The sequence below is a fragment of the Lemur catta genome, chromosome 5 (assembly GCF_020740605.2).
Source record: "Lemur catta isolate mLemCat1 chromosome 5, mLemCat1.pri, whole genome shotgun sequence".
NCBI lineage: Eukaryota > Metazoa > Chordata > Mammalia > Primates > Lemuridae > Lemur > Lemur catta.
Genome location: NC_059132.1, coordinates 15,522,855 through 15,549,698, shown reverse-complemented (window position 1 = coordinate 15,549,698; position 26,844 = coordinate 15,522,855). Strand labels below are relative to the sequence as shown.

General features: G+C 43.4%; 1 protein-coding gene across 1 annotated transcript in view; it reads left to right on the top strand.

Annotated features, from left to right (window-relative positions):
* Positions 1–26,844, top strand: part of DOCK2 (dedicator of cytokinesis 2) — a 383,026-nt gene that overhangs the window by 146,004 nt on the left and 210,178 nt on the right. Inside the window, exon 27 of the mRNA XM_045551201.1 lies at positions 15,290–15,385. Within this exon, the coding sequence (XP_045407157.1) occupies positions 15,290–15,385 (96 nt within the window). The remainder of the gene's footprint in view (positions 1–15,289; positions 15,386–26,844) is intronic.

Genomic DNA, 26,844 nt, shown 5'->3' with positions numbered 1-26,844 from the left:
TTGTCTTATCACCATGGACACCTTACTTCCCAGCATTCCCAGTGCTAATCTTTGGCTTCAGTAGTCTATTCATCTTGTCCTCTGCCTCTGTCCATGGTTAACTCATACAATGAACTTTCTCTGAATATTTACATCATATCTATCTTTTGAAACTTGGGTTAATTTTCCTTATTTCTGACCCACCCGGCCCATTCCACGGACATGTGTCCACCTGTATCTCTTTGAAATTTGACGCACGCTAGCACTTACTGGAAGTGCTCTTTGTTGGGTATCCCATATCTGGTTTACAGACTCTCCAAGGGTTGGGCTGATCCAGTCGTACGTTTCTCCTGTATTTCTACACTGCCCGGGCACGGTGCCCAGCTCCGAGCAGATACTCAATAATTAATCTCTGTGGTTTGATTGATCCTCCCATCTTCAATTAGTCTACTTTCTAGAAATACATGCTGACACTAATTTTATTTTTTATACTCAGCAGAACCTAATGAGAAAGATAAATCTGCTGCTGTTGCATTAAAACATCACATAAAAACCAAGTACCAATGTCAAGCATTGCCGTGCTCCCAAAGTTGTTTATATATCAGTTTAGAATGCATCATGGATCGTCCCACAGAAATAATGCCTCAGGGCTGGTCACATTTCCAGGCCACCTATGTGAGCAAGCTTAACCTGTAGCGTAATGAACTCTAGGGCAGAGAGGCCCACATTTATTTGTCCTCATTACCTGAAGCGTTTATGGACATTGTATGAACTTCGCCTTACCTGCCACTCATCACACCATGCTCACCTTCACAATGTCTGTTTTCTCCTCTAGGTTATGGGCCCACGAGCACAAAGACTGTGTCTGCTTTGCTCGCTGCCATATCCTAGCATAGCGAGCACTCAATAAATATTCTATTTGCATTGAGTTAAATTCTAGTTGAAAGATTATGGACTTTGGGAACACAGAGACATGGATGTACATTCCAATGTCACCACAAACTAACTGTGTGGCTTTGGGGAAATGACATGGCCTCTCTGAGCCTCAGCTAACCTCTCTGTAATGTTTTGTTAATCATAACTACCAAGTTGTTGAGCATGTGGTTAATACTTAATATATGCTTTTTCTTTCCTTCTCTCTTGCTCCAATGTAATCTCTCTAAAAGTATTTCATTAATTAATGATGTCTGCTTTCAGTGCAGTATTGGTGAAGGGAAGGCAATATTTGATGTCAGGGCCTTTCAGCGGCTTTTGGGATGTGGGTTTTGTTTCCAGCTCTAGTTCTAACAGTCCTTGTGATCTGAGGCAGGTCACTTAAACATCTGGGAAAGAGCGATGAGAGGTTTCAGTTTTATTTCAAGCTTTTCCACTTGAGTATTGCTAACTCCAGGTGAATGAATATAAGTGCTCAGTGTTCTGGGAATGGAGCCCAAAGGTTGAATTTATTTGAATTCAATCTTGTATTTTATCTTAACTATTCATGCATGCTTTTTATTCTAATGCATGATAGATCTATGCTTTTAAAATACTAATGTAATGTTATTCATGAATCACATGTTAGTGAATGCCTGCTATAAGCCAAACACTGTGCCAAGCACTTTATATTAATTTTTACCACAATCCTGTGAAGAAGGTGTTATCATCCGTATGTTACTGATGAGCAAACTGAGGCTTACAGGAGTTTAAAGAACTAGGCTCAAGCTACAGGGTAAGTTAGTGGCAGAGTCAGAATTTAATTCATCTAAATCTAAAATTGTCCCCTACACCTCATCAGAGGGTAAGTAAAAACAGAGACTTTCTGTGGCCAAGTATGTTAATAAAAATGCTTATGCTTTTGTGCCTGGGGACAAGGAATGGTATAATTTAGTGAAGGCAGGCAAGGAGTAGTTACACTCCTCCAAAAATAGCCCCAGAAGACTAATTATTTATCCACTATTGAAACCTGTCCTGGAAGACAAGTCACAACACCACATTCTCTTGGCTATATGGTGAAAGGTGAAGGAAGAAGAGAAGGAGATGGCGCACATAAGCAAAAAAGGAAAGAAGTTGCCAGCATCTTTGTTTTTGGAGAATAGGCAACTTAATACATCTATTATTTTGCATCCAACTCTGAATTGATATAAAGTAGATTTGGGCAATGTTGTTCACCCATCCATTCATCCTTCCATCCAGCTGTCTCAGCCATCCATCCATCGGTGCGTTCATCTCACATATGTATACCACACTTAGTGCTCACTCTGTGTCAAGCATGATGCTCCACTTTGGACTTTCAAAACTGAAAGATGTGGTCCCCTACTCCCAAGAAGTATGGGCGAGATTTTCATGGGAACTCAAAGAAAACAACGACCAGCTCTGCCTGGAGTAAGAGGGAGTGTGGAGTGGCAGAGTCAGGAAAGCCTTCCCCAGGTGATGATCGTGCTGAGTTTTTGCCTGGTGTGTCGGAGATTGACAGGTGACTGGGGGAGAAGGGCATCTCAGACACAGGTAAAGACATGCTTTCATCATCTGATCTCTGGCTGTTCCCCATGGGCAGGACAGGCTGACCAAGACTAGCTGGGGCAGGGCCTGGGAGAAACAGAACCTTACCAGACCCCAGGGATTGACCTCCTTCAAGGAGCTGCCCACAGTCCAAGGTGAAGGTGTGGTGAACTCCGCCTCACGAAGACATCATGCCAGTGGGAAGGTGATAATGAGAGTTCCAGGGAGCAGCTAGGAATCCAAGAGTGGTTGAGTCAGACTCACTCTGAGACTTGACGCAGGTCCAGGGAAAGGGGTTGGTAGCAAGAATGTGTAAGGTTGGTTGTATGTTACTAAGCTACGCTCAACATAGAGAAGCGCTCGTCATAAAGCCTTACTTAACTGTTGCGAGGAGCTCATCGGGTGCATACTTCTCCCTCAGGACATCTTCCCAGATGCCCCCAGATTGGGTTACTCATCTCTGCTTCCTCCGCACGCTGTGATAACATTGTCATGGCCCTTTTCTCACTACGTGGTTCTTCTCTGGTCATACATTGCCAACAGACTGTGGCCTCTTAAGAGGAAGGAGTAGATTTTCTGTCTCTGAATCCTCAGCACCTAAAACAGAGCATGGGGCATAGTGAGTCAGTGGTGCCAAGTACCTATCCGCATTCATGTGGAAAGCTTTCAAAATGTAACAGTGCTTGAGTCTTACCTGCAAGATTTAGAATCAGTTGGAGGTATTCAAGGTGGGCATGAATATGTATAGACAGAGAGAAAATCCCCAGGTTAGTCTACAAACACAGCCATGGTTATAATCCATGTATTGAATTATAACAGGTATTATCCTCGCCATCTTGTTTTTGGTAGGGCAGGGGGTTGGGGAAGAGCAGCAGCCTGATGTTTAGGCAGCTCCTCCAGGATCTAAATCCACCCCAGACCCCAGAGTGCCAGGAGCAGACGACTGCTTCTAGATGCCACACACTCATCTGAAAGAAACCCTACTGTACTTCCAGAAATAAACACTTGGTTCAAGATGAATGGGTTATACCAACCAACTAGTCTGGGCTGGGACTGGCTGAGAATATGAAGTGGCTGAGCATTCTCAGAGAAGGGTTTCCTGCCGGCCAGCTGGTCAGAGAAGGAGCAGAGCCGGGGGTTAACAGTGGGGGCACTGAGTATATGTTGGGGACTGGGGAAGGAGGTGGCTGTCTTCTTTTCATCCAGAAAAGCCATGAGAAGCCATAGATCAAATTGGGAAATTTGAAGCAAATTAGGGAAAATAAACTAGTTCTCCCTGTCCCAAGTTTTTGTAGATGTATATATAGGTTGATCTGAGAGAGTCAGTGGAGGAAGTGGGAGCATGCAGCCTAAACTTTCCAGAAAAAGCTGGGTGGGGATGACGGTAAGTGTTAGGAATGTGATAGAACTTTAAAAACACGTTGAAATCACCAGTTACAATTAGGGAACAGTGAAAAAAAATCACACATGCTTTATCGACATTAAAACTGAGTCACACTCTGGGGAGGTCAGGAGAGAGAGAGACACTGAGAGAGAGAGAGAAAGAGATCATTCTTCTCAAGATAAGGAGAAATGCCCGTTTTCTAGGAGGCAAGAATTATATCAGCACCAAGGAGAAAGGCACGAATTCTCTATTGCTTGTTCTTTGTGCAGATGGGTTTCTGGGGAGGGTTTTGGTTATACCCAATGTGAACTGGAAAAACAACATTGATGTCTGTGTAACCGCACACGTAGGTCAGAGGATAACACATCCATTCCTCTGATTGATTGGTCCTTTCTGGCCAATTCTCTTGCATTTAAGATTGACGTACTTCTTTTGTCCTTTCCCAGCAAAGGAAAAGAGGTTCCAGGGTGAGATTTTAAAGCCTCCCGATGCTGGTAATTTTTCTAAAGCTTCTGGTGTAATTGATCCCAGGCAGACCGGTCAGTGAGAGCGGGCTCTGAACTCGGGCGAAAGCACAGGAAACGGTGATGTCCGTGAGTCTCCCAGCTTGGTTTTGTGCCTGCCTGGCCTGGAAGGGATTTGTGGGAAGAGTCCATTTGAAAAAATGAGGACAGCCGAGTTTTGATTTGGGTAGACCCTGCTGAGGAAACGGTATCAGTCATCACCGAATGAGCTGTCTGATGCCGTGTTCCCTGTGGAGGATGGCGGGGTGATTAGGGGTATTCTCACTGCAGGATGGAGGGGAGAAGATTACATATATTTTTGGTTTCTCTCTTTCCCTGTCTAAGAACCTTAGTCTTTTGTATGAGGTCAAGCTGTGTTGCCAGCACAGTTGAAGAAGCTGAGCCCGGAGCTTCCAGATTCTCCATTCTGGTTCCATCCCCTCATCTAGGAATCTCTCCTTACTCTTCATAGCAGTTGCCTGACATCTGCTATTAGCTTTTCTAACTGATTAATTAAATGAAACCTACATCCACGTAATAAAATCATGGTCGTCATTTATTCTGTGTCAGGTACTGGTGCTAAGTGTTGAACCTAAAATAATGACACAGGCCTTGTTCCCGTTCTCAAGGAGCTCACAGATGACTCACAAGCTGTTTGTTCAACAGTGTGGGCAGGGAAGGAGGTAGAAGTGGAGATGTTCAGACCACCTGCCTTGGAGGAGCTTGTAGTCTAGTATTTGAGTGTTCTCATTAAGGGCTAGTGACGAGGCAGAGGCATAAAGCAAAAGGAAACAGAAACCAGAGGAGGAGCCCCAGATTGCCAGTGGAGGGGGAGAGAGAGGGGAGGGAAGGAGGCAGCTTCTGGGAAGTCAGGAAATGGAGGAGTGGCGGGGGGGTCATATCTTGCTTGGATGGCTTTCTGGATAAATTGAAGCAAAGGCGTTCACTACCATGTGGTCCTTGTCTTATCCCATGCCCATGGATCCATGTTTTAAAATATATGGCGACTCCAACAAGCCGCATGCATTAAACATTAAGTAATTTGTTTCCTCATTTGAAAAAATTAATACTATACAAGCATCATTCAGAATTTTCTGACAGGGAGAGTTAAACAGGTTGCCTACCTGGAATTTATCTTGTTCTCATTCAAGCGGGGAACCTTGACATTTTAATTAGCCCATGCAGTAGTACTGAAGATGAGTGAGTGTACAATTTCTGTTAAGTTTTTTGAAATATTACAGATAGCTCATGGACTCCCGTTTCTGCAGTTGAAACCTTATAGGAGCCCATTGCCGCAGGGCCATTTGTGCATTTCGTTTAATTTGCACTTAAGCTTTGACAGTTTACACTTTAGTACAGTGTAGGTATGGAACCCAGGGCCTACGAGTGACTGTATTGGCTTCAAACGTTAATCAGCATTAACATAGAAAACAAATACATGAAATTGAAATTAATAATCTCTGTGGTAACTATTTACAAAATGAATAGTATATTAGCCAGTCAACTACCACTCAACTCTTATGCAATTGCATTTAAATTATATTTAGCTGGGGAGGGTTTTTTTCTTTTTAATATTTTTGACCCATGATGTGAAATGGGGCCTTCAAAAGTAACTTTGTCTAGAGCCTGCTCCTTTGCCCAAAGAGCTCCAAGAAAGGAGGCTCAGTGGTGTAATCTGAGCTTTGAAGGCAGATGAACCTGTTCTTCCCAGAGAGAAGTCTGCAGTTGCAGGTCCCTTGGTCAAGACATATCTATTATCTTCTATTCCGTTATGTGGATAAACCATATTTATATAATAGGATTCCAGATTTGGGGATATTTATCTTCCTTGTTACATTTAGATATTATGAATAATACAATATTGATGTAAATAGCTGTATACAAAAGCCTTGCAACTAAGAAGACACGTATTCAAATTGAGCTCAGTCACCTGTACGATTCTGTGGCTCCGGACAAGTTATATAAACCTCTGAATTTCCTCATTTGTAACTTGGGAGGAACCGATATAGCAGATGTTTAAGACTACTCTGTGAATTAAATGAGTTGGTGTATGCAAAGCACTTATTATGGTCTCTGGCATATATTAAGTGCTCAGTAAATATGGAATGATAATAATAATTAGAATGAATCTTATTTTACATCTTAAAATGGGGTAATGCTTATCTCTGGAGTTTTTGTCAAGACTCATTGATATAACAAATACAAAACACACAGCCCATTGCCTGGCTCATAGTACGAACTCAACAAATGTTAGTTGTGTTCTTTATCCATTTCTTTTTTTGCAATCCCCATAGATTTCTCCTTTTCTGAGGAACAAAATACAAAAGTAGAACTTCACTGAGGTACATCTTCATAAGTGTCTCCAACCAATTTTAATTCATCAGCATTAAGATATTAGACTTACGGACTTTGGGAGGTTTAATTTTTTCCACTGTAGACTGCAGGTTGGAGGATCCAGTATATTTTAATAAAAGCCCTCACCAAACAGCTTACAGCATCTGAATAAAAATGGTGTTCTGCTCCAAGCACAATGAGATTTTTTTGTTGTTGAAGGTGATGGTTTTGTTATATTTTTTCCTCTGGTTGCTTTAAGTGCATTTTTTTCACCTGCCAGGAAATGGAAGTTAAAAGCATTTGGTAAATGGAATAAAATATGTCATAGTTGTGCCTTTTAAAAAAAATGTTAACCCAGGTTACTTTGTAGCGATTAATTCAGTAACATTGACAACAGCCATCCAGCTTGTGAGCACCAGGGTGACATCTGTAGCCCAGCATGGGTTGGCAGATCTTGTGAGGGGAGTGGAGAAGGGGTGAGCCATGCTCAGAGCAGTCTGACACCCCTAAACACAGAGTTTCCTGGACATACATTCCTGGGATGTATCCGCTTAGTCTCCTATGAACATGATTCCTTAGGATTACAGACTCATTTTCATTTCTGTTCAATTAAGAAATAGTTCTATTTCCTTTGTTACATACAAATTGTGAAAATTTCTAACAAACCTTAGCTAGTAAAATTATCCCTTTCACCTCACATCGCCCCCATCTCCCCTTACTCAGTGATACCCTTGCTAATAGTTTGCCATACATTTTTCCAGACTTTTTGGACATAGAAAAATATGCTTCCAAAAAAAATGGGATTATATTCTACATGGTACTCTGCAGCCCTTTATATTGAATATGTTAAGCATATCTTTCCAGGTCAAGATCTATCTACCTTCTCCTACTCTGTTGTATGAATAAAAAGTCCTGTATATAATATGATTCCCAATTTGGGCACATTTATCTTGCTTGCTACATTTGGATTTTATAAGCTATACAATATTGCTACAAACAGCTGTGCACACAAATGTTTGTCTTATGGTGTTCTTTGGACAAATTTGCAGGATGATATACCATTTGCAAAGTGCTGCCACATCGACTCATTTATGTGCCCCTAGGAGATGGAGGCAATGGCACTTACAAGCCTGGACTCCAGTCAGGCAGGCCTGGGCTGGAACTTAGATTAGCATTTGCAGGATGTGTGACCACAGCCAGAGTCTCAGTTTCTCGTCTGTAAATCTGGAATCATAGAAGTTATTTCCCTCATTTTAGAGATGCTTGCAGGATTCCTTAAGTTAATGTATGTAAAGTACTTAGAAGAATATGTGCCACATAGTAAAAACTCAAAAAATATTAGCTATCAGTGTTGGAACTAGCTACAGTTTCTCAAAACAATTCTGATATTGTGGGTGCTATTGTGTCCAATATACAGATAAAGAAACTGAGGCCCAGAGAGGCAAGATGGATCAAGGTCAATGACAGACAAGGAAAAAAGCATAGTTAATAGCAACAAGGAGAGACTTCTTGCAGAGCACTTTTTGTAATACTGGAAGACATTTCCCGAGAGGTTGTGGAAGGCCTAAAGCACCATCCCTTCGTGGCACCACCACCATTCTTCAGATTGTGGAAAGAACACAGAATTGGGCAGAACTGAGCTTGGGTTCAGGCTTGGCCACCTATGAGTGGATCATTCTTGGGCAAATTACTAAACCTCTCTAATTCTCATGTTTCACATCTGGGACTACACTGGGATTTTATTAAAAGTTAAATAAGATTATAAGATGCCACGTCTATATGCATAGTTCCTGGCATATAAGAAGACCTTAAAACTTGTTAGGTCACAGCAGTGTCAGAATCAGAACCCACATCTTCTTTGCCTTTTTATTGTATTCTCCTGCCACCAGCTCCAACCCTCGCCTTCTAGAGAAGGCCAATGCAAAGTGCAAGCCACTCGTGACAACGTGAAGGCACTGCCCAAGTCCTGCTGGGAGACAGAGGGCTCACCCAGCGGTGGAAGAAGCAGAGATGACCGGATGCAGCAACACCGCTCGCCCACCCTCACTGACCCCTGACTCGGCTTTTCTGAGTTCTCTGTCCCCAGCTGTCTCTGCTGCTTGTTTCACACAATGAGCTGTTAATGCAGTAACATCTTTGAGGACAGAAACCAGTTCAAACAGAGGAAAGAGGACAGACAGCACTAAACCTAGAACTCGTGAAAATCACATTCCCTCTAGGGGCCAAAGAAAGAGAGAGGGTGACTCTACCTTAGATGATAGCTATTACTACCTTTTCAAAGTTAGATGTTTGCTCTCTGGGTAACTGTTTGTGGTGCCTGCAAGATAAGAAAGAAGTTGGAAAGACCTTTTACAAAGGAACAGAGAACAGAGAAAAATAGTAGCAACCATAGATTGCAGCTATTTTCATTATCTGAATATGTATCATTTCTCTTTTGTTAAAAAAAAATAGGCATTTGGATTTCACTCTGTAGCTGTGACCTTGTGATCTTCATCTTCCTACTGAGAAGTCCTAAAGACAAAGCAGGCAGAGGAGGTGGGATTGTCCTTGGCCAGGAACACAGGGCCAAGGCTCCCTGCTTGCTGGAGTGGAGGAAGCAGTGGCCCTGGTATTGTTCAGCAGAACTGATGACATTTCCTGTTGGACGTGACTTGTCACATGACCTTGTGCAAACCCCTTCCCCAAACTGAAACTGAAGTTTTTTTGGAATTTTGGCTAGGGTGCCATGGTGTCAGTCTAGCTCATAGCAACCTCAGACTCCTGGGATCAAACCATCCTCCTGCCTCAACCCCCCCCCAGTAGCTGGGACTACAGGCACGCACCACTATGCCTGGCTAATTTTTTCTATTTTTAGTAGCGACTGGGTCTTGCTCTTGCTCAGGCTAGTCCTGAACTCCTGACTTCAAGTGATCCTCCCGTCTCGGCTTCCCAGAGTGCTAGGATGACAGGCATGAGCCACTGTTCCTGGCCTGAAGTTTTTCTTTCTGGAAAATCAGAGATTGTGCTATCACTCTTTTCAAAGACATTTGCATAACACAGTCACATTTTTAAAAATTTATCATTATTACATGTACTTTTAATATTTTAATGAAATCAACTCACTCAAAGATATTAAAACATGAAAAATTTGGGTAGAATTCCCTGTAAAGATGGTAGATCAAAATGGGCACCTAGTTTGTTCCCTCTTGAAAACCTACTAAAGAAAAGCAAAAGGGTTTTTTTAAAAAGGAAGGTAGACCCCCACAATATGCTGAAATAATAATAAAAAAAATAAAATAAAAAAGGAAGGTAGAAATTATATGGAAAGTTAATAAATGCCTTAGCAGACCCAAGAAAAGTGTTTCATAAACACCCATAGTAGAAAAAGCTAAGGATTCATCTGATCTAAAGTGAAGTTCCCTAAAGTTTCAGGAAATGGTAATACGGGGTGACGCGGGAAGCAGGGTGAAGAAGAGGTGCTCTAATGAGGAGGATCGATGGAAAGTCTGTTGAAGCAGCAGCCCGACTCCATGCAGCTGAGTCACTGGGAGCTTATTCTATAAAGAAGATAAAATAGAGGGCAGCCGGACTGGGAGACGCCAGACATAATTGAGGGCAGTGATACCTAACTCAAAACCAGATTTCAATCAAAGTGTGCATCCTGGAGGCAAAAACCTCCAGCACTTTCCTCCTACTCAGTCCTAGAACACTGTCAGCAGGCGTTAACCTGGGCAGGGGATCAGACAATTCTTGTCTGTGGAATTCAGCCAGCCCAAGAAGAAACATTTGCGTATATCAATATTGGAGTCTCTCCAACTGAATGTCCCCACCAGATCACCGTGCAGTGAAGCTCACAGACTGCAAGCCCTGCTCACGTGCCCAGAGCCAGCGATCACTTTAATGTCACCCACACCAGAATGAGAACATGCTTCTGTGGGTTAAAGAGACCTAAGAAACAAAACTCTTAAGACAGAAGAGAGAGTGCAGAACAAGCAAACAGAAGGAAAGCAACTTGGAGGAAACAGGGCTTTGCAAGGCAAAGCAAACTTTAAAAAACAGGCAGAGAGAACTTCCAAAAGTAGAAGAGGCAACTGTAAATCAGGAAAAAGATAGTATTAAGAAAACCCTAAACATTCAGAGGAATAAAAGGAATCTTGGATTTTTCCAAGTCGCTTTTTTTTTTTCCTTTTTGGGAAGTGGAAAGTTGTGTAAGAAATGGGAATTCATCGTAGGTTGCAACATGGATAAGAATGATATTTACATGGTCAAAATATTTTAAATACTAAATGAGGATCAAAGCAAAATTATGCTGTAACTGTATGGGAGGGACACATGGCCTGACTGGGGGGGGAGGGAGGTAAGCATGAGATACTTGTCTTTTACGGTGGACAGTCAATAGATGATGCCAAAAAGTCAGGGGAAAAGTTTAAAAAACGAGTTACACAAGTATGTTATTGGCAATGTGGTCATAAATACCAAAATAATTACAACAGCTAAAAGTAGTAAAGAATTTCCTCTGGCAAAGGGTACATGAGAGACTGCTACTTTTTTTGTTTTGTCTTTGGTTTCTTCATAAAGCTTGAGAATTTAAAAAAAAAATACATACATTTATAATTTTGATAAAAATAAACAAACTTTTATATCACTACTGGAAGTAGCATCATTTGTGTTAAAGTAGAATTCTCAAATGCAATTAGATCCTGAGCATGTATCAAAATAGACCAGGGAACAAGCTGAACAGCTAGAGCCCGTTCAGAAGTGCTTAGGATTCTTGATTTTTTGTGAGAGAAGAGATGCTTATATAAAATTTTCATTAGGTATAAGATAAACTTTCTATAGAGCAATAAAACTGTAAGTTTTGGCCAAGCAGCAGACATCACATTTGGTCATTTTTCTGCAAGTTATCCACTAACTCTACAAGGTTATAAAGTGTCCAGTTTCTAATCAATTGTGGGTAGTTAATCAAAGTTATGTTTTCTGAGAGAGTAAGAGGACCTTTGGTTGGGTTTATCAGAAACATTCTACTAAAAAGTCATGCAATCCTCATTTTGCTTTGTCTCCAAGTTTTGAATCTTTTTCCTGTGCACGTGCCATAGATCTAACTAACTAAGTTCTAACTAGATTCTGTTTGCTGCCTTCTCTGACCTGAGGACTTCCCTCTTTGTTAGGAGAGGGGTTTTGTAAGAACTAGGGAGATGTTAAAGAAATATTAGCACCAAAGGGGGATTTTTCTACTTGTAATCATTAGGAGGGTTGAAAGAAAAATGAAAAAAGGGTATTTCTTTCACGTAATTTGATTTAGTGTTATGCAGTGCTGTGTTCGTGTGTTATTACTTAAAATATTCCCATATTTGGTATGCTCCATTATTGTTCTGGAAATACTGCAGGAGACTAGTAATTTTACATTACATTCAGCAAAGTCCTAGGGCTGGCACAGGGCCCAGGGTGATCCGAGAAGACAGAGCTTGGCTCCCCCCTGTGCCCCACCCTGCCCTGTCCCATCCACTCCCCACTCTCCTCCTGCTGGGTTATGTAGTGGGCTTCTGCATAGGACTTCATTTAAAGTCCCTTCCAGACACCAGAGCCTATAATTATTAAAAGAAAAAAAAATCACTACAATTTGCAGTGTGTTTAGGTTGGATGGATTAATTTCTTTACCAGGGCCATAATGGGAAGACTGATTTTGTCATTTCAATTACAAGGCACCGTTTAGTTCGAGCCCGGAAGACACTTCCCCAGAGTTTCCCTCCACTTGCCTGGCGCTGGAGCAATTAACAGTGGGTGATTTGTGGCTGCACTTTTACTGCTTAGCACAGGTTTATCATCTTGAAAGTTTTCCATTTGCATATATGCCATACATTCTTTGGGTGACATTTCGGTATCGCCCAGAGTTTAGATTAAGCATTGCCTTGCACTGCACTTCCTGCTACGTGCTGGGAATCTGCAAGCCCAGCCAGAGTGCCGGTGCAGACCAAGGGGAATGGGAATTGCAGCCACCACCGACCAAGGGCGTACCGTGTGCCAGCCTTTAGTATAAAGGGCTTTACCTGCATTGCCTGATTTATTCCTCAAATCAATAGCCTTGAAGTTTCTATTGTTTGCCACATTTTATAAATAAACTGAAATTTAGAGAAGAAAAGCAATTTGCCCAAGGTCACCCAGCTCAAATGAGCAAAGCTGGGATTCAAACTCAAGTCTGTCTAATCTCAAAACACTCTACTTCCCAATCTCCCATATTGGGAGCTTTCAGAGTGAAATGAATTGAATTTGACAGTTTTCCACTTCTAAATACCAAACTTCCCGAGCAGTCCAATTGCTGCTCTTTGGACTAAGAAGAAATGGCTGCTTAAAAGAAGCAAGGGGCAGGAGGTCAAGAAAGGGAGTTTTAATATCTCTATTGGTAAGGGCAGAGTTGTAACCCTGGGAAAAAAAGGTAGCATCAATGGAAATGATTATATAACTTGATGAAATTGCAAAGGAATGCAGAGAAGATAAGGGAGTAATGAATATATAGTGGCACTGAAGATTTTGGAGAAGGGAAAGCAAAGATCAGAAGTCACTGAAGGAGTTAGAAGTTGGCCCAATTGAAGGCTCGGTCTATCCATCTTGACAGATGGAAAGAGGCTGATAACCCCAGAGTACCAACCAGAGGCCTGTGATCATGTTCCAATCTGCCTAGACGAGTTTAGAGGATACTCTGGAACAAGACTGCTAGGTCTGAATCCTTTTTTCCCTGACTTGGTAGCTGGGTAACCCCGGACAAGTTACCAAGTTACTTAACCTTTCTGGGCTTCAGTTTCTTTACCTGAACAATGGAGATCATAACGTTGCTCACCTTGGTGTGAGATGAGGTAGAGTGCCTAGCAGAGTGCCAGGCAGAGTAAGCTCTCAAAAAGGTCAGCTATGGCTGTTGTTGTTATAATCATGAACATTATGTTCACATAATGAAAGAAGGAGGAGGCTATAATTCAGCAAAAAGGCTTGAAGAAATAAAGGAGAAGGAAGTCAGGAGAGAGGTTCAGTTTCAGCCAGGAATTATGGGGAGATGCTGTCTTCCCTGCCCCGAGGCTCAGGAGGGGAGAGGGCTGGATGGTGGGGAGCCCGTGTCTGGTGAAGAGACTGAGGTCTGGCTGCACAGGATGAAACACAGGAACTTGCTCCGTTGCAGAGGTTCTGCTGGTGGCTCCACTGGGCTAGAGAATCTGGGACTGGCCAGAGTACTGAAGAAGTGAGTCTGCGGTGGAAAGAGAAAGCAAGTGCTGGGTTATTCATCTTTGGATGCTGAAAGTCATTGAAAGTGTGCTGGGAGGGGAGGACATTTTTTTAATAAGCACATCTTCTTTCTTTTTCTGGCCCTTTCCCCCAAGCTGCAAATCTATTTCCTTTCCCTTGATTCCATTAAGAGACAAAACCACAGTTAAGTTGAATACAGCAAAGCTTCATGATGTGCTGAGTGGTCACCCACTCTGTCTGCCACCATTTATTTATTTAGCACTTTCTTGATGTCAGGCTCTGGCTAGGTCCTGGAGACACAAGGCTGTTCCCAAACCCACGCCTCCATCTCCAGAGCTAAACAGTGTGCTGTGTCATGGTTCTCAGCCATCAGAGTAACACACGTACAATTCAGAAACTGCTGATGCCCAGGCTCTATCTCAGACCTACAGAGCCTCCTGCAGTGGAACAAGGCATGTGTATTTTTCCAGAACTGCATGTGTCACTTTTATGTTCACATCAACCTTGGGAGAACCTTCCACATTTTGTAGATAAGAGAGTCGAGGCTCAGAGAAGTTAAGTGCTAAGTGAGATCGCACAGCTGGCAAGTACAGCCTTGAACTTCAGACCCAGAACTTCTGAACCTAAACTGCCAAGGCCTTTCTGCCTGGCCATGACCATCCTCACAAGCACGCATGGATGAAACTCTGTGCCTAAAGACTATGCTGGTAAAATGATCTGAGGATGTGGGTAAATATGCATAAAACCTTTGCTGACTACAGCAAAAATTCAAAAAAGATTAGCAAGTCTTGGACCCTATAAATGTTGCAATCTGACTCATCATAAATTCTGCCCAAGGTGGAGAGTGCAGTTTCTACTGTATAAGCACCCATGGTTAGAGTGTCCATAATATAGCCCCACTCCCTGGGCTCCAGAAACACTGCCTCTTCTCTCTCTCCCGCCGAGGGCTGATGGGGGCTCCCTGCCATTGCTGGCCTTTAGGTTTCCTGTCTGCTGCCTCCACTTCTCCATCACCTGTGTAACCAATCCCCTGCATTAAATTTCCTTCTATTCCAGCTTAGATCCTGACTGTTAGATGAAAAACCAAAGTTTAGAGAATTATGTAACTTAACCAATGTAACCAATTCTTGTCAGAGCTAATATTCTAAACCCAAAGTTCCTGATTTTGAAATTTAAGTGAGCTCACTAACTTACATTCAAGGTGACTAGTGGAATTCCTGGTGCCCAGTGCTAGGTGGTGATGGAGATATGATGATGATGAAGATGATGATGATGGCGCTGGCATTGCTGGTGATGGTTGTGATGGTGTTGGAGATCATCACGTCTGACCACTACTGTCTGTGCTCTTTGCTGGTACGATGTCCTGGTTGTCACTCAGATGTCTCTGACTGTGTTGCAGGCCTTCACCTACCACCACATCCAAGAAATCATGGTCCAGCTGCTTCGCACGGTGAACCGGACAGTCATCACGATGGGCCGGGATCACGCTCTGATTGTGAGTAGACTCTTTCCTCTTGTCAAGCATTTCAGTCTCTTCAGGTCTTGGTATGGATTTCCTAGAAGATCAGATCACATGGAATACCAAATGCTGACTGTCGCTTTGTTTGGGGGTACACGGGCCACATTTTTCTTGAGTTGGGAGGACGGGAAATTTAACTACAGTTGTTGATAAAAAAACAAGGCTTAGAACTTGTTTACTAAGTCGGGTGTGCCAGTGAGGGTTGAATGTCACTGGTAAAGAGAGAAGTTAGAGACGCTTTTCTTAAGTGGACAAGATAGAATGTTCCAGATGTCCACTGGAAACCTTTTCCTCTGGCCTAGAATCACACAGTGCCCAGTCTCAGGGTCCTGTGCACTTGGTTTTCTTAGTGGCTTCATTGTGTGTTAACTCTGCCCGTGGATACCAGGTAATTCAAGGTCTCCGCCGTGTGTGTGGGGTTATTCTTCCACAAAAACACTGTATTCTGAGGATCAGGAGACTTCTGCCGCACGGTCTGATTATTTTCCTTCTCTAGACGCAGAACTCATTTCTAACCCTTTAACCTCTGCCCGTTTTGCTTTAAACCAAGGATCAAAATCTCAAATGTTTACAGGGCCAGTCACTAACATAAATGAGTACGTCCCACCATATCACTCCTCTGGTCAAACCTGCCAGGGGCGTCCCGTCTCACTCAGCATAAAATCCAAATCGTTGCCAAGCCTGAGATACCGTCTGCTCCTTGCTCCTTCCTTTATGAGTTCCTCCCACATACGAGACGTGATTCCAGTTGCTGTTTCCTTGGTATCTGAAGACTTGTTCTCTCATTTTAATCAGATCTTGTCTCAGGTATCACCTAATCAGAGCAGCTTCCCTGCCTTGACCACCCTGTCTGACACCTCCCCATCCCCTTCCAATCTCTACACCTTACTTTTTTATTTTTCTCATTACTTAGAACCTGAAATATCCATCACTTTGTTTATTGTCTAGCTCACCTCACAAGAGTATCAGCTCCAGGAAAGTAGGCATGTTTGTATATTTTTTTCATTGCTGTGTCTCCAGGTCCTGCCAACAGCACCTGGCATATAGTCGCGGTGCTCGATGAATACTTGTTGAATGAATAAGTGAAGGAATGATGAATGAATGAATGAATGACTTGTACTGGGCAGAAACTCTAAGGTTTAAAGGAGGATAAGTGCTGCTCAGCTCTGACTGTTGATACCATGCAGTATTGGGCCATATAGTTGCTACAATTCCCAGTTTGTTAAGAGAGGCTGAAAACCTGTGTGCTTTATGTGAAATTTTCTGATATTTAAGTGTTGGCAGTTAATTTTTTAAAATAATGAATGTTAGTGAACATGATATGACCCCAAAACAGCTGTGCTCACTTTTCAGAAGGCCAGTCTGAGATCTCTGCTTTAAACTAGGACAGTGTCAGCCAGGTTTGGGGATGTTGAGTGACAATATACTATATAGTCCTGGTTGATGGATGCAGAACATACGGTGCTGAGTATTGTTCTAACGGCAGCTGAGGGAGGAGTTGACTCCTAGAAGCAGCCAGTGTAACATCTCCTTTGTATCCATTCGCGTCTGTCTGCTCATGTCTACACATTTTTACTTCATGTGTAGTATGTGCATGAAAGAAGTGGTGACATCCAGGGAGAGCAGCAGCAGTGCCAGTTACTCCTGCTTTCCTGGGCCAGAGAGCTGGGTAAACTGCTTTTTTTTGTCATTTGTCTCACTTACCAACGTAGAAGTATCACCGTTTCTTACTCAGTTACGAGCTCCCGAATCCGTGGTTTCGGTACGCACCTTGGGTAAGCATTTTATAACCTTTCTAATCTTCATTCCTTCTCTTTGACACAAACCTAAAGATGATCATCCATCCATCTGCTCATTCTGTACATAGCAGGCTCCTAATTCTCTTTCCTTTAGAACAGTGATTCTTTAAAACAGGGCCTGATCCTAGAAAGCACCAACTAAGAGGTGTCTATTATTATTTTCCTTTCTATCTGGTACAGCGAGGCTCTCTGTCCCTTTGCATTATCGAAGCAGGCAGGTGATCAGTCGGTTCTCATTCCCTCCCACCACCCTGTGAGCCTTCAGTCTGATACTCTGCCCTAGTGGCTTGCCCTTTCAACACATCCCCCTCACTGCTGCCCCATCCATCTTTGCCAGGACACTGCCCTACTCTGGAATGTTCTGCGGCTCCCCACTGCCTACCAACTTAAGTCATAAATGCATTAGCCTGAGCATTTCTAACTCCCGTGATCTGATCTAGCCACAATCGTGTCTTTCAGTCTTTTCATGTATACTTCTCCATCCGAATATCCAGCCAAGATGGATATGTAGATACTGCCCAGACATGCTGGCACTGTCTCACTTTCAGGGTAACCTCTGCTGCTTTCTTTGTCTGGAATCCTTTCCTTGCCTTCTCAGCCTGTTGGAACCCCATGTAGTCTTCAAGGTCCAGTGCAAGGCACCCCCTTAGGAAGCTGCCCTGGCTGGGACCTTCTGTTCTTCTAAATCACACAGCTCTCTCTGCCTTTCTTTAAAAGGCAGTTTTATTGAGGGATAATTTATATATATTTTAAAATTTAACCATTGAAAGTATTCAGTTTGATGAGTTTCAGTAATTTTATACAGTTGTGTAGCCATTACTGTAATTCAGTTTAGAGCACTTGTGTCCCCAGAAGTTCCATTTGTAGTCACTCCCATCCCACCCCCAGCCTCTAAGCAACCGCCCATCTCTATAGCTTTACCTTTCCTGGAAATTTTATATAAATAAAATCATAAAATTTGAGGTCATTTGTGCCTGGCTTCTTTCCTTAGCATAATATTTTTGAGGTCCATCCGTATTTTAGGATTTGTTCGTACTTCCTGCCTTTTTTTTTTTTTTGCTGAATAATATTACTTTATATGAATATGTCATATCTTGTTCATCCATTCACTAGTTGATGTCTATTTGCATTGTTTGCAACTTTTGGCTTTTGTGAATAATGCTGCTATGAACATTCACATACAAGTTTTGTATGAACATGTTTCAATTTCTCGTGGGCAGATATCTAGGACTGGAATTGCTGGGGCATATGAGAAATATACGTTTAACTTTATAAGAAACTGCCAAGCTGTTTTCCACAGTGTCTGTACACTCCACACTCCCACCAGCGGTGTGTGAGGGTTTGTTTATCCACATTCCCACCAAAGTATCGTCAGTCCTTTGGACTATAACAGTTCTAGAGGAATCTCATTGTGGTTTAAATTTCCATTTCCCTGGTGACTAATGATGCTGAGCACCTTTTCATGGGCTCTGCCTCTTTTTCCTTTTTGAGTCATTTTTATCTGTGAACTTGTCATAGCTCCTCTCTTAAACCATAAGACTTTCCAAGGCTTGTACCTATCTACGGCATCAAATGGGAGTAATAATAGATCTTTCTCATAGAGTTGCCGTGAGAATTAAATCGTTTAATGCAGAGAACCATTTGCACATATGCTTCTTACACATACGTCTTACATAAATGCATTTATTTGTTCATTCAACATTTATGGAGAACATATTATACACTCAGCACAAAGACTCAGAAATGAGTTAGCATGGTCTGTGTCCTAAAGAAAATCAGGCCTCTTCTCACGGGACATCCCTCAGGTATCTCAGATGCACCATACCCAAAACTCAACTCACCGCCAGCTCCCTGAAGCACACGCCACACCCCACCTGAATTCAAGAGCTCGGTTGGTGGCACTGCCGTCCTGGATGCAGAGGTGTCCTTGGCTCCTCCCTCTCACTCACCTGCCTGCCACCTCCAGTCGCCCACCAAGTCCTGCTATTTGCAGCACATGTGGCCTCACTCCTTCCCCACTGGGGCTGGACAAGCTCCCCTGCCCCACTCCCTTGCCACAGAACTCTCAGAGCCCCCGGGCAGGGCTAGGTCCTGTGCTCTTTGCACCTAGTACATTGGAAGGTGATTTTCTATTTTTGTGCTTCCTCAACCCCCCGCATTCTGTGGATCCTCTAAGGGTAGGCACTGTGTTTTGCTCATTCATCTATCCTCAACCCCCAAAAGAATGCTTGGCATACATACAGTGGGTACTCAATTAATGTTTGTTGAGCAAATGAAGGAACTAATGAGGGAGTGAATGAAATACTGCAATGTTCCTTCATGCCTTCGTATTTTTGTGTATTTCCCCTCAGATTGCTTTTCCTTCTTCAACAAACGTGTTTTCTAAATATTGGGAACCCACATTTTAGGGAGTAAGGAATTGCTGCTTTGGATTTTCCCTGGGCTCATCCTAGAGCCTTGCAAGCATTGTAAGTTGCAAGCGGTGTCATTAGTCTCAATGACTATGGAGTTTGCTGATGTAATTACAATGCCGAGAGGGCTGGGTGGGGAGGGCCAGCGGCCTGCAGCAAGCATACTGCACTCAGAGCAGGAATGTGCCTGAAATAGAAGGAAGATACCAGCAGGTTTTTCTTAAGACATAGCTTCATCTTCATAAAATGAGCCTTCCCAGCAATTCCTAGAATAGAAATATCTCCTCCAAATTAAAGAAAATGATGTTGGAAAGTAATTACTCAGGGGTCAGGGGTCCCTGACTTGGCGCTGAAGGCCCCAATTTAATTTCAAATTGAAATTTGACAAAGAGGAGAGTTTCCTATTCCACCCGTCACTTTTAATTTTCCAGATGTGATTTTTACTGGTTAGTTTCCATTGCTTGGGAATATCAAACAATCAATATTTATGGTAAACGCCAGACATGGTGTTTCAAAATCCTTAAAAGGCCCCAAATAAGTATGGGGTGGCTGGTTGCAACTCTCATTCTTATATGGGATTAGTGATTTTTTTTTTTCTTTTTGCAAGAGTAGGCACACTGCGATAAAAGGTGTTGGCCATTGAAATCACAGGAACGGTGGTGCTGGGATGGCTCGCTTTGTAATTATGATGTGTTAGGAATGACCATTCCTGATTTTTCTGTAGACCACCTCACTGAGCAAGGAATTGTCGATGGTGACAAATGAGCAAAAGGAAGTTTCACAGAAACCAAAAGCAAAACACAGTTCCATGACTAGTTCCCTCTCTTCCTCTCTTTGTCACAGTCTAATCTGTCAGGTAATGGCCTCCTTACTTACACTCTTAAGGAATTTGACTTTGATGCTGAGAAAGGGAGCATGATTTGGCAGAAGGGATATTCCGGATAAGGGACAACAGGAGAATAGTTCCATGTTCTTTCTGCAGAGAATCGGCTCAGTGAATGATGCCAGTTTAACCTCTTCAGACCTTGGTTCCTCTGTGCAATGAACTGTATTGTTTTTGAGATCTTCCTCATATATCTAAGTTTCCTGACTTGGCCAGTTCCTATTCCCTTTCCCTATCTCCCAAGCTCCATGTGCCAGCCTGGTTAATTGGGCATGGCCGCCTGGAGAATTGTGCTGAGAAGTCTGTAGGGGTTTCATCTTGGCTCAGTGGGAAGACCTGCTGAGTTGATTAGTGCTGTCTGTCATAGCATGAGATTGGAGAAGAGTGATGTGTGCAAGATACTTGGCAAATACTATGTTTTGACTTAAACCATTGGTAAGTCAGCTGTTGTATAACCAATACTCTCTTCTACATATTCTTGGTTCCTTTAAAAAAGCTGTGGTGTAAGGGCAGAAGAGTAATGAAAAAAACAGTCTTGGAGAGCCTACGTTTTATTCAGGAATGGTGTCTGTGTGCTACATGCCACATCTTATTGCAGGTAAGATGCACCATGATTTTATGTGTCCGTAAGAAAGGGAACATGCTACCAATTATACTGGGGCACTACTGTAATCATCAGAAATGTTAAAACATAAAAAAGGAAGGTTTGACTTAAAATCCTTACTGTGTGATAGGTCACATCGTGAGTCCTCACACACGGGATTATTACTATCTCCCGTTGTTTAGACCAGTCTGAAGATCAGAGGATGAAAGCATCGTGTTTAAAATGACACAGCCAGTAGCAATAAGGCCAGATAGGAACCCGGGACCCCAAGCGTGCGTTTGCATCCAGTCCCCTGGGTATCCGGGAAGAAAGCTCCCTACCCCATGGTCTCAGGGCATTGTGAGGAAGAGTGTGCAGGCGCGTGCCCATGGCAAGGGGTGCCTCAGGGAGCCCTCGCTGGCCAAGGTGCCCTGCTGCTGACAGCCACAGAGAGGACTGTCGCTTGCCTCCTGCCTCCCGGTGCTGGGGACAGAAAATCCCGTAGGGAGAATCGACCAGGGAACTTAAGCACTGCCAGAAGTTCTTGGAAGGAAAACAATCTGGTAATTTTGTTGAAAATGGGATCTAGCTTTTATTTCGGGTAGTTAAAATAAGCCTCTGGGTGATATATTTTGGGCCTAATGACCCCGGTTTTCACAGAGGAGTCTATTGAGTGATTAAATAAAGGTAAATGCAATTGGCATCATACCAGCTCCTGAAATTCAGAGCAGTTTGTTTTAAAAAGAAAAAAAGTGGGACTCTGGAGCTCACCCCATCCTCCGCTGCTTCGCCTCCCGGTAGCGCTGCAGACTCCGGACGACGTCTGTGTCGTCAGAGGCTGAGCTCCAAAGCTCTGCCCCACCTGTGTGAGCACTCTGATCAAACCATAAGCCCAAAGACTGCAGGTGGCCTATGCAGAGGCCACGGCAAGACAGTACCAGGTCCTCTCAGGGCCAGTCTGTTGAGAGCAGGTGTGAGGACAGCCCAGGACACGAGGAGGGAAGGTGCCCAGCCAGAGTATTGACTTCACCCTTGGCCTTCATTCAGTGACCCTGAATCTTGTTAAAAACAATAGTTATAGTAAAGCTATCATTTATTGAGCAAACATCCTGTATACCGGGCAAAGAGCCGAGCACCTTGCGTGTTCTACCTCACTCAGCCGGCATCATGTGCTTAGTCTTATGTATGAGACCACTGAGGGGCAGAGAGGTCGTGTAACCTGCCCTTCACACAGCGTGCTCGTGGAAGAATTAGTGTCTGAACCCAGGGAGTACTGTTTCCAGAGTCCCTGCTCTTAAACAGTATATTATATACTCCTACACTATTAATAACTGAAGTTGTTCTTCAGAAATCAAACATTTAAAGATGGTAATGAGCACCTTAAGCCAGTTCCCTCCCTGCCTCGAGTGTGGAATCTAATGAGATGATCCACGTGGCAACTTTCAGAAACCTGTAGAACAGCACAGAATAATTGGTGGTTTTATGATGACAATGATATTTTTAGGATTGATCTCCTCAATTCTGATAATTAAAATACAAAAAGCTATAAACTTAGAAAAAGAATTTTCTGTTTGTATGAGTTTTGGTACTTATGAAATGGCAGGCTTAACGGAAGAGGACAGGGCTAGCATGGAGATTCTAAAGGGTTCTGGAGGCAGACAGAGTCTCCTTTTCCTTCTGCCCCTCGCTCATCTCCAGGCACTGTTTGTCCTAGTCCCCAGAGACCCCTCAACTCCAAATGCTTCTCTCCCACCGATGCTGCAGGCCTGGTCTAGCCACGACCATCTCTCTTCAGTGTCTCTGGCCTGCAGCATGTTCTCAGTGAACACCCATCAATTAAAGAAGTTAATGAAAGATCTTTACTGTCTATTTTTATTGACATGCAAACCATCATTCTTTTCCGTAACAGATAAGTGTTATTATTGTGCAGACCTTTATGTCAGGATTAGACTAGGAGAGGAAGGGAGGAGAAAGGGTTGTTGAATAATTGGACCCAGTGGGAAAGGAGTGGGGTGGGGTAGGATTTGTCCTCTGCACAGGATGCGTGTTTTGGTAACAATGGTGAACATTTATGGAGCATGGGTGTGACAGAGATGGTACCAAGCTCTTTAAGGACATTATCAAATTTTATCCGTGAGGTTGGCAAAAAATATTTCCTCCCAAAGAAGGCTTGAAACTTTGCCCAGCATTGCAAGCCTGGTGAGGAGGAAGCTAGAAGTCATATCACATCTCGGTGTGCCAGAGTGCAAAGCCCGTGCTCTTGTGCATTTCACTGTACATTTGTAGGAAATTGTTTTCCTAGGTAAAATCAATTTAATTGAGAGAATTCCCGAAAGTTGTGTATATGTATGTATGTATGTGTGTGTGTATTAGGGGGATATCAGGGAGAGAATCAAGTTAAGGAAGAAAATAGTAAAATTTATGCAAGAGACTTGAAACTACAGTTGGTAGACAGAAGGTAGCATCATTAGCTCAGGGTAGCTTGGTTGCTACATAATACAGTAATGTGGACGGTTCGCATGTACTTTGGATGGGAAAGCATTGCTTTAATAACTGTTTTGGTGATTGCATGTTAGTATGCACTTGGCCTAAAATATACATGCAAAATAAGGAATAAGATCCTAACTTTCAAGGAACCCACGGCATACATGGGCAGGATCATTTATCAAGGTAGACTTCATGGAACTGGGTCTGGGTCTTGAATGCCATGAAAAATGTGAACAGGTGAAGAGGAAGGATTGGGCATTTGAAGTGGGAGCAACATTTCTTGCCTTGCCCCATCTTGTGGTCTGTGGAGCTCCCGTCATTCCACTAGGCCATCTTTCTTCACGGTCCCATCGTTCTTTGTCCATGTTTCAGGTACAACATTCCCACCTCGTACTAGAATTTTCTCTTTGCCTCTCTATGTGCCACAGTACACTAAGATCCATGAGGGACAGTATCTGTTTTGTATTTTTTTTTTAGATAGGGTCTCACTCTGTTGCCCAGGCTGGAGTGCAGTGGTGTTGTCATAGCTCACTGCAACCCCTAACTCCTGGGGTCAAGTGATCCTCCCACTTCAGCCTTCTGAGTAGTGGGGACTACATTTGCACACCACCATGCCCAGCTAATTTTTCCATATTTTATAGAGAACAGGTCTCACTATGTTGTTCAGGATGGTCTCAAACTCCTGGCCTCAAGCAATCCTCGTGCCTTGGCCCCCCACAGTGCTGGGATTACAGGTGTGAGCCACTGCACCCAGCCAGGGCTGTGTCTTTTCATCTTTGAAGTTCCTGTCTATTCTTCTGTCCAGGGCTTGGCATGTAGCAGACACTCAGTTCAAACTTATGGGAGTGAATTAATGGAAAGAACAAACTAATTGAAGGAACAAATTAATGACAAGCTTCAAAAAGTTCCGATTTTAAAAATAAGGCAAGAAAAGATTTGTTTTGTGCCAGTCTTTCCCTTAAGGATATTTTTTATATAAAATTCCCAAGTACCTTATTAGCTCTGTGTGATAGAATTCTTTTAGACAAATTTAAGCATAAAAGCTGGGGCATAAATCAGCGGGTTCCATTCTCCAGACCTTTCTTCTGTTCCATTGTTAGGTGCGGAAATGAGAATTAAGAGGCAATATGAGGTTCCCAGACTGGTTAAGACAGTCACGGCATTGTCCCTGCTCTGTGCAGTGGAGCAACCTTCGCTGTGAGCAGCAGGTGCTCCCAGGCCATACAGATGCTGCCGCTGCTGTCGTGAGGGTTTCCCACTCAACGCGGTAACACAACTTGTGGTTCTGTAGAGCAGGTGAGCTCAGGCCTGGAGAAGCTGCTGTCCCAGCTGTCAGCACCGGGTAGGGGTGAGGGGTGGAGGTGGGGCAGAGAGAGAGATATTAGGAAAAGTCCCGGGAGATCAAGTCACACAGAATGACCAGTATGTCCTCAAATCCTAATGAAATTACCCCCAAATATCTCGATGCCTCATGGCCTGTGTCAGGGGGCTGGACACACCCGATGTGGACGAGTGATTTGAAGTGTGTTCTTACAGGTCAGGTTCCACTGTGTCTCTTGTCCTGTTTCCTGGTGTGGGAAGAGAGGCCAGCTTTTCTTGTCCTTGGAGGACTTTAGGAACAGAGAGTCTGCCATGTGGACACTGGCTGGCACCTTCGTGCCCATGTTACAGCCCTAGGGCTGTGGAGCGGGGCCCGGCTGTGGAGCTTGGCAGGATCTGGCAGGCCAGAGCTGTGTCCTCCTCTCCCCAAGGGGGGAGGAGGCTTATTCCTCAGCTGAGAAGTCTCTTCCCAGCTCACACCCTCGGCTCCGGTATCTGTAAAATGAGGCCAGTAACAGTTATTACCTGCCAATCCCATGATGGGGATATAGAATAAAAGCATACATGCCAAGCTCACAGCGCAGGACCTAATGCACAGTAGGCCCTCAGTAAGTAAGAGCTGTCATTATGCTCCCTCATGCTAGCATCTTGCTTGACACAGGTGTCATGAATAGGATTGCAAACTGTGCTGTGGCCCTGTTCTGGGATCTTTCCTGGATTTGTGGGGTAATGTTAGGCTGTTACTGCAGCTGGGCTGTGAATAAAGCTGCCGTGAGGTGCAACGGGGCTGTGTCTGAGACCAAGGCCTGGACCCCGACTGTCCTTCCCTGGGGCGCAGCTGAGGGGCTGTGGCTGTCCATGGGGGAGCCCTATTGCAGCAACTGCTAATGAAACAGGCCCCCCACGAGTCTGGAGTCCCCGTCATCCCTGCCCAGGGCACTGGCCGTATTAAGTGACTCGAAGGAATCAATTCTATGAAATGATCCTTCAAAATCAGAACCCAAGTTTCAAGATTTATGCTACAATCTAGACAGTGAGGTATTTGTACAGGCATTAAATGATTTTTTTAATAAAACAATAACATTCTATCACTTCAGTATAGAGAGAGACTTACAGGAAGATAGCAACAAAAGTCATCAAAGGAATCAAAATTCAGGGAGGGGAAGGTAATGGGGCCTCTCACCAGGGGCCCTGAACTCCCAGGTCTGGTCTATTCTGAGGCTAACGTTGTGTTAGTATCTTCTGCTTAAAAGACGCATGATTTGCACATTTCTGGAGGTTCACTTTTTCTAAAATCATTTTGCTTTCCTTTTATAATCAGGAAAAGCAACCTCAAACACAATTTCTTTAAAAATAGGAATTAATGGGGTAGTCAAAATTACTAAAGCATTTTCACATATATAATTTTACTTTTCTTCCAAACAGCTCGTGAAGCCAGAAAGGCAGATGGTTTCATTTTCAAGGTGGGGGTGGAGATGAAGATACTTGTTCAAAATTATGCGGAAAATCGGGGGCAGAAGTCAGGACCCCTGGCCTGTCCTGGTCTGTCTGTCTTCCCCTGGGCTGTTTTTCCTTGCAAACGTTTTCATAGTCGTATTTTTTTCCCAGTTCATTCGACAAACGTATATAAAGCATTTATAGAATCTCAGACAACCCGAGAAGCCTTTAGAAGGTCCCAGAGATGGAAATGACAATTCTGTGCCCCTGGGATTTTTCTTCCTGGTGCAGATGAGTATGAGAGATTGGCAAAAAGAAATGTCAATAGAACATGAGAAGTAGCAGTCTGCACAACGTGCCGTGGGTACTCGGAGGATGGAGTGACTAATTCCATGGCAGGGGCGGGGAATGATCAGAAAAAGTTACAGAGAGGAGGTGACATTTAAATTGCAACGTGCTGTCTGGCATCGGAGTTAAGAGCCCAGGCTCCCAAATTTGGCAGACCTTGAAAGAAC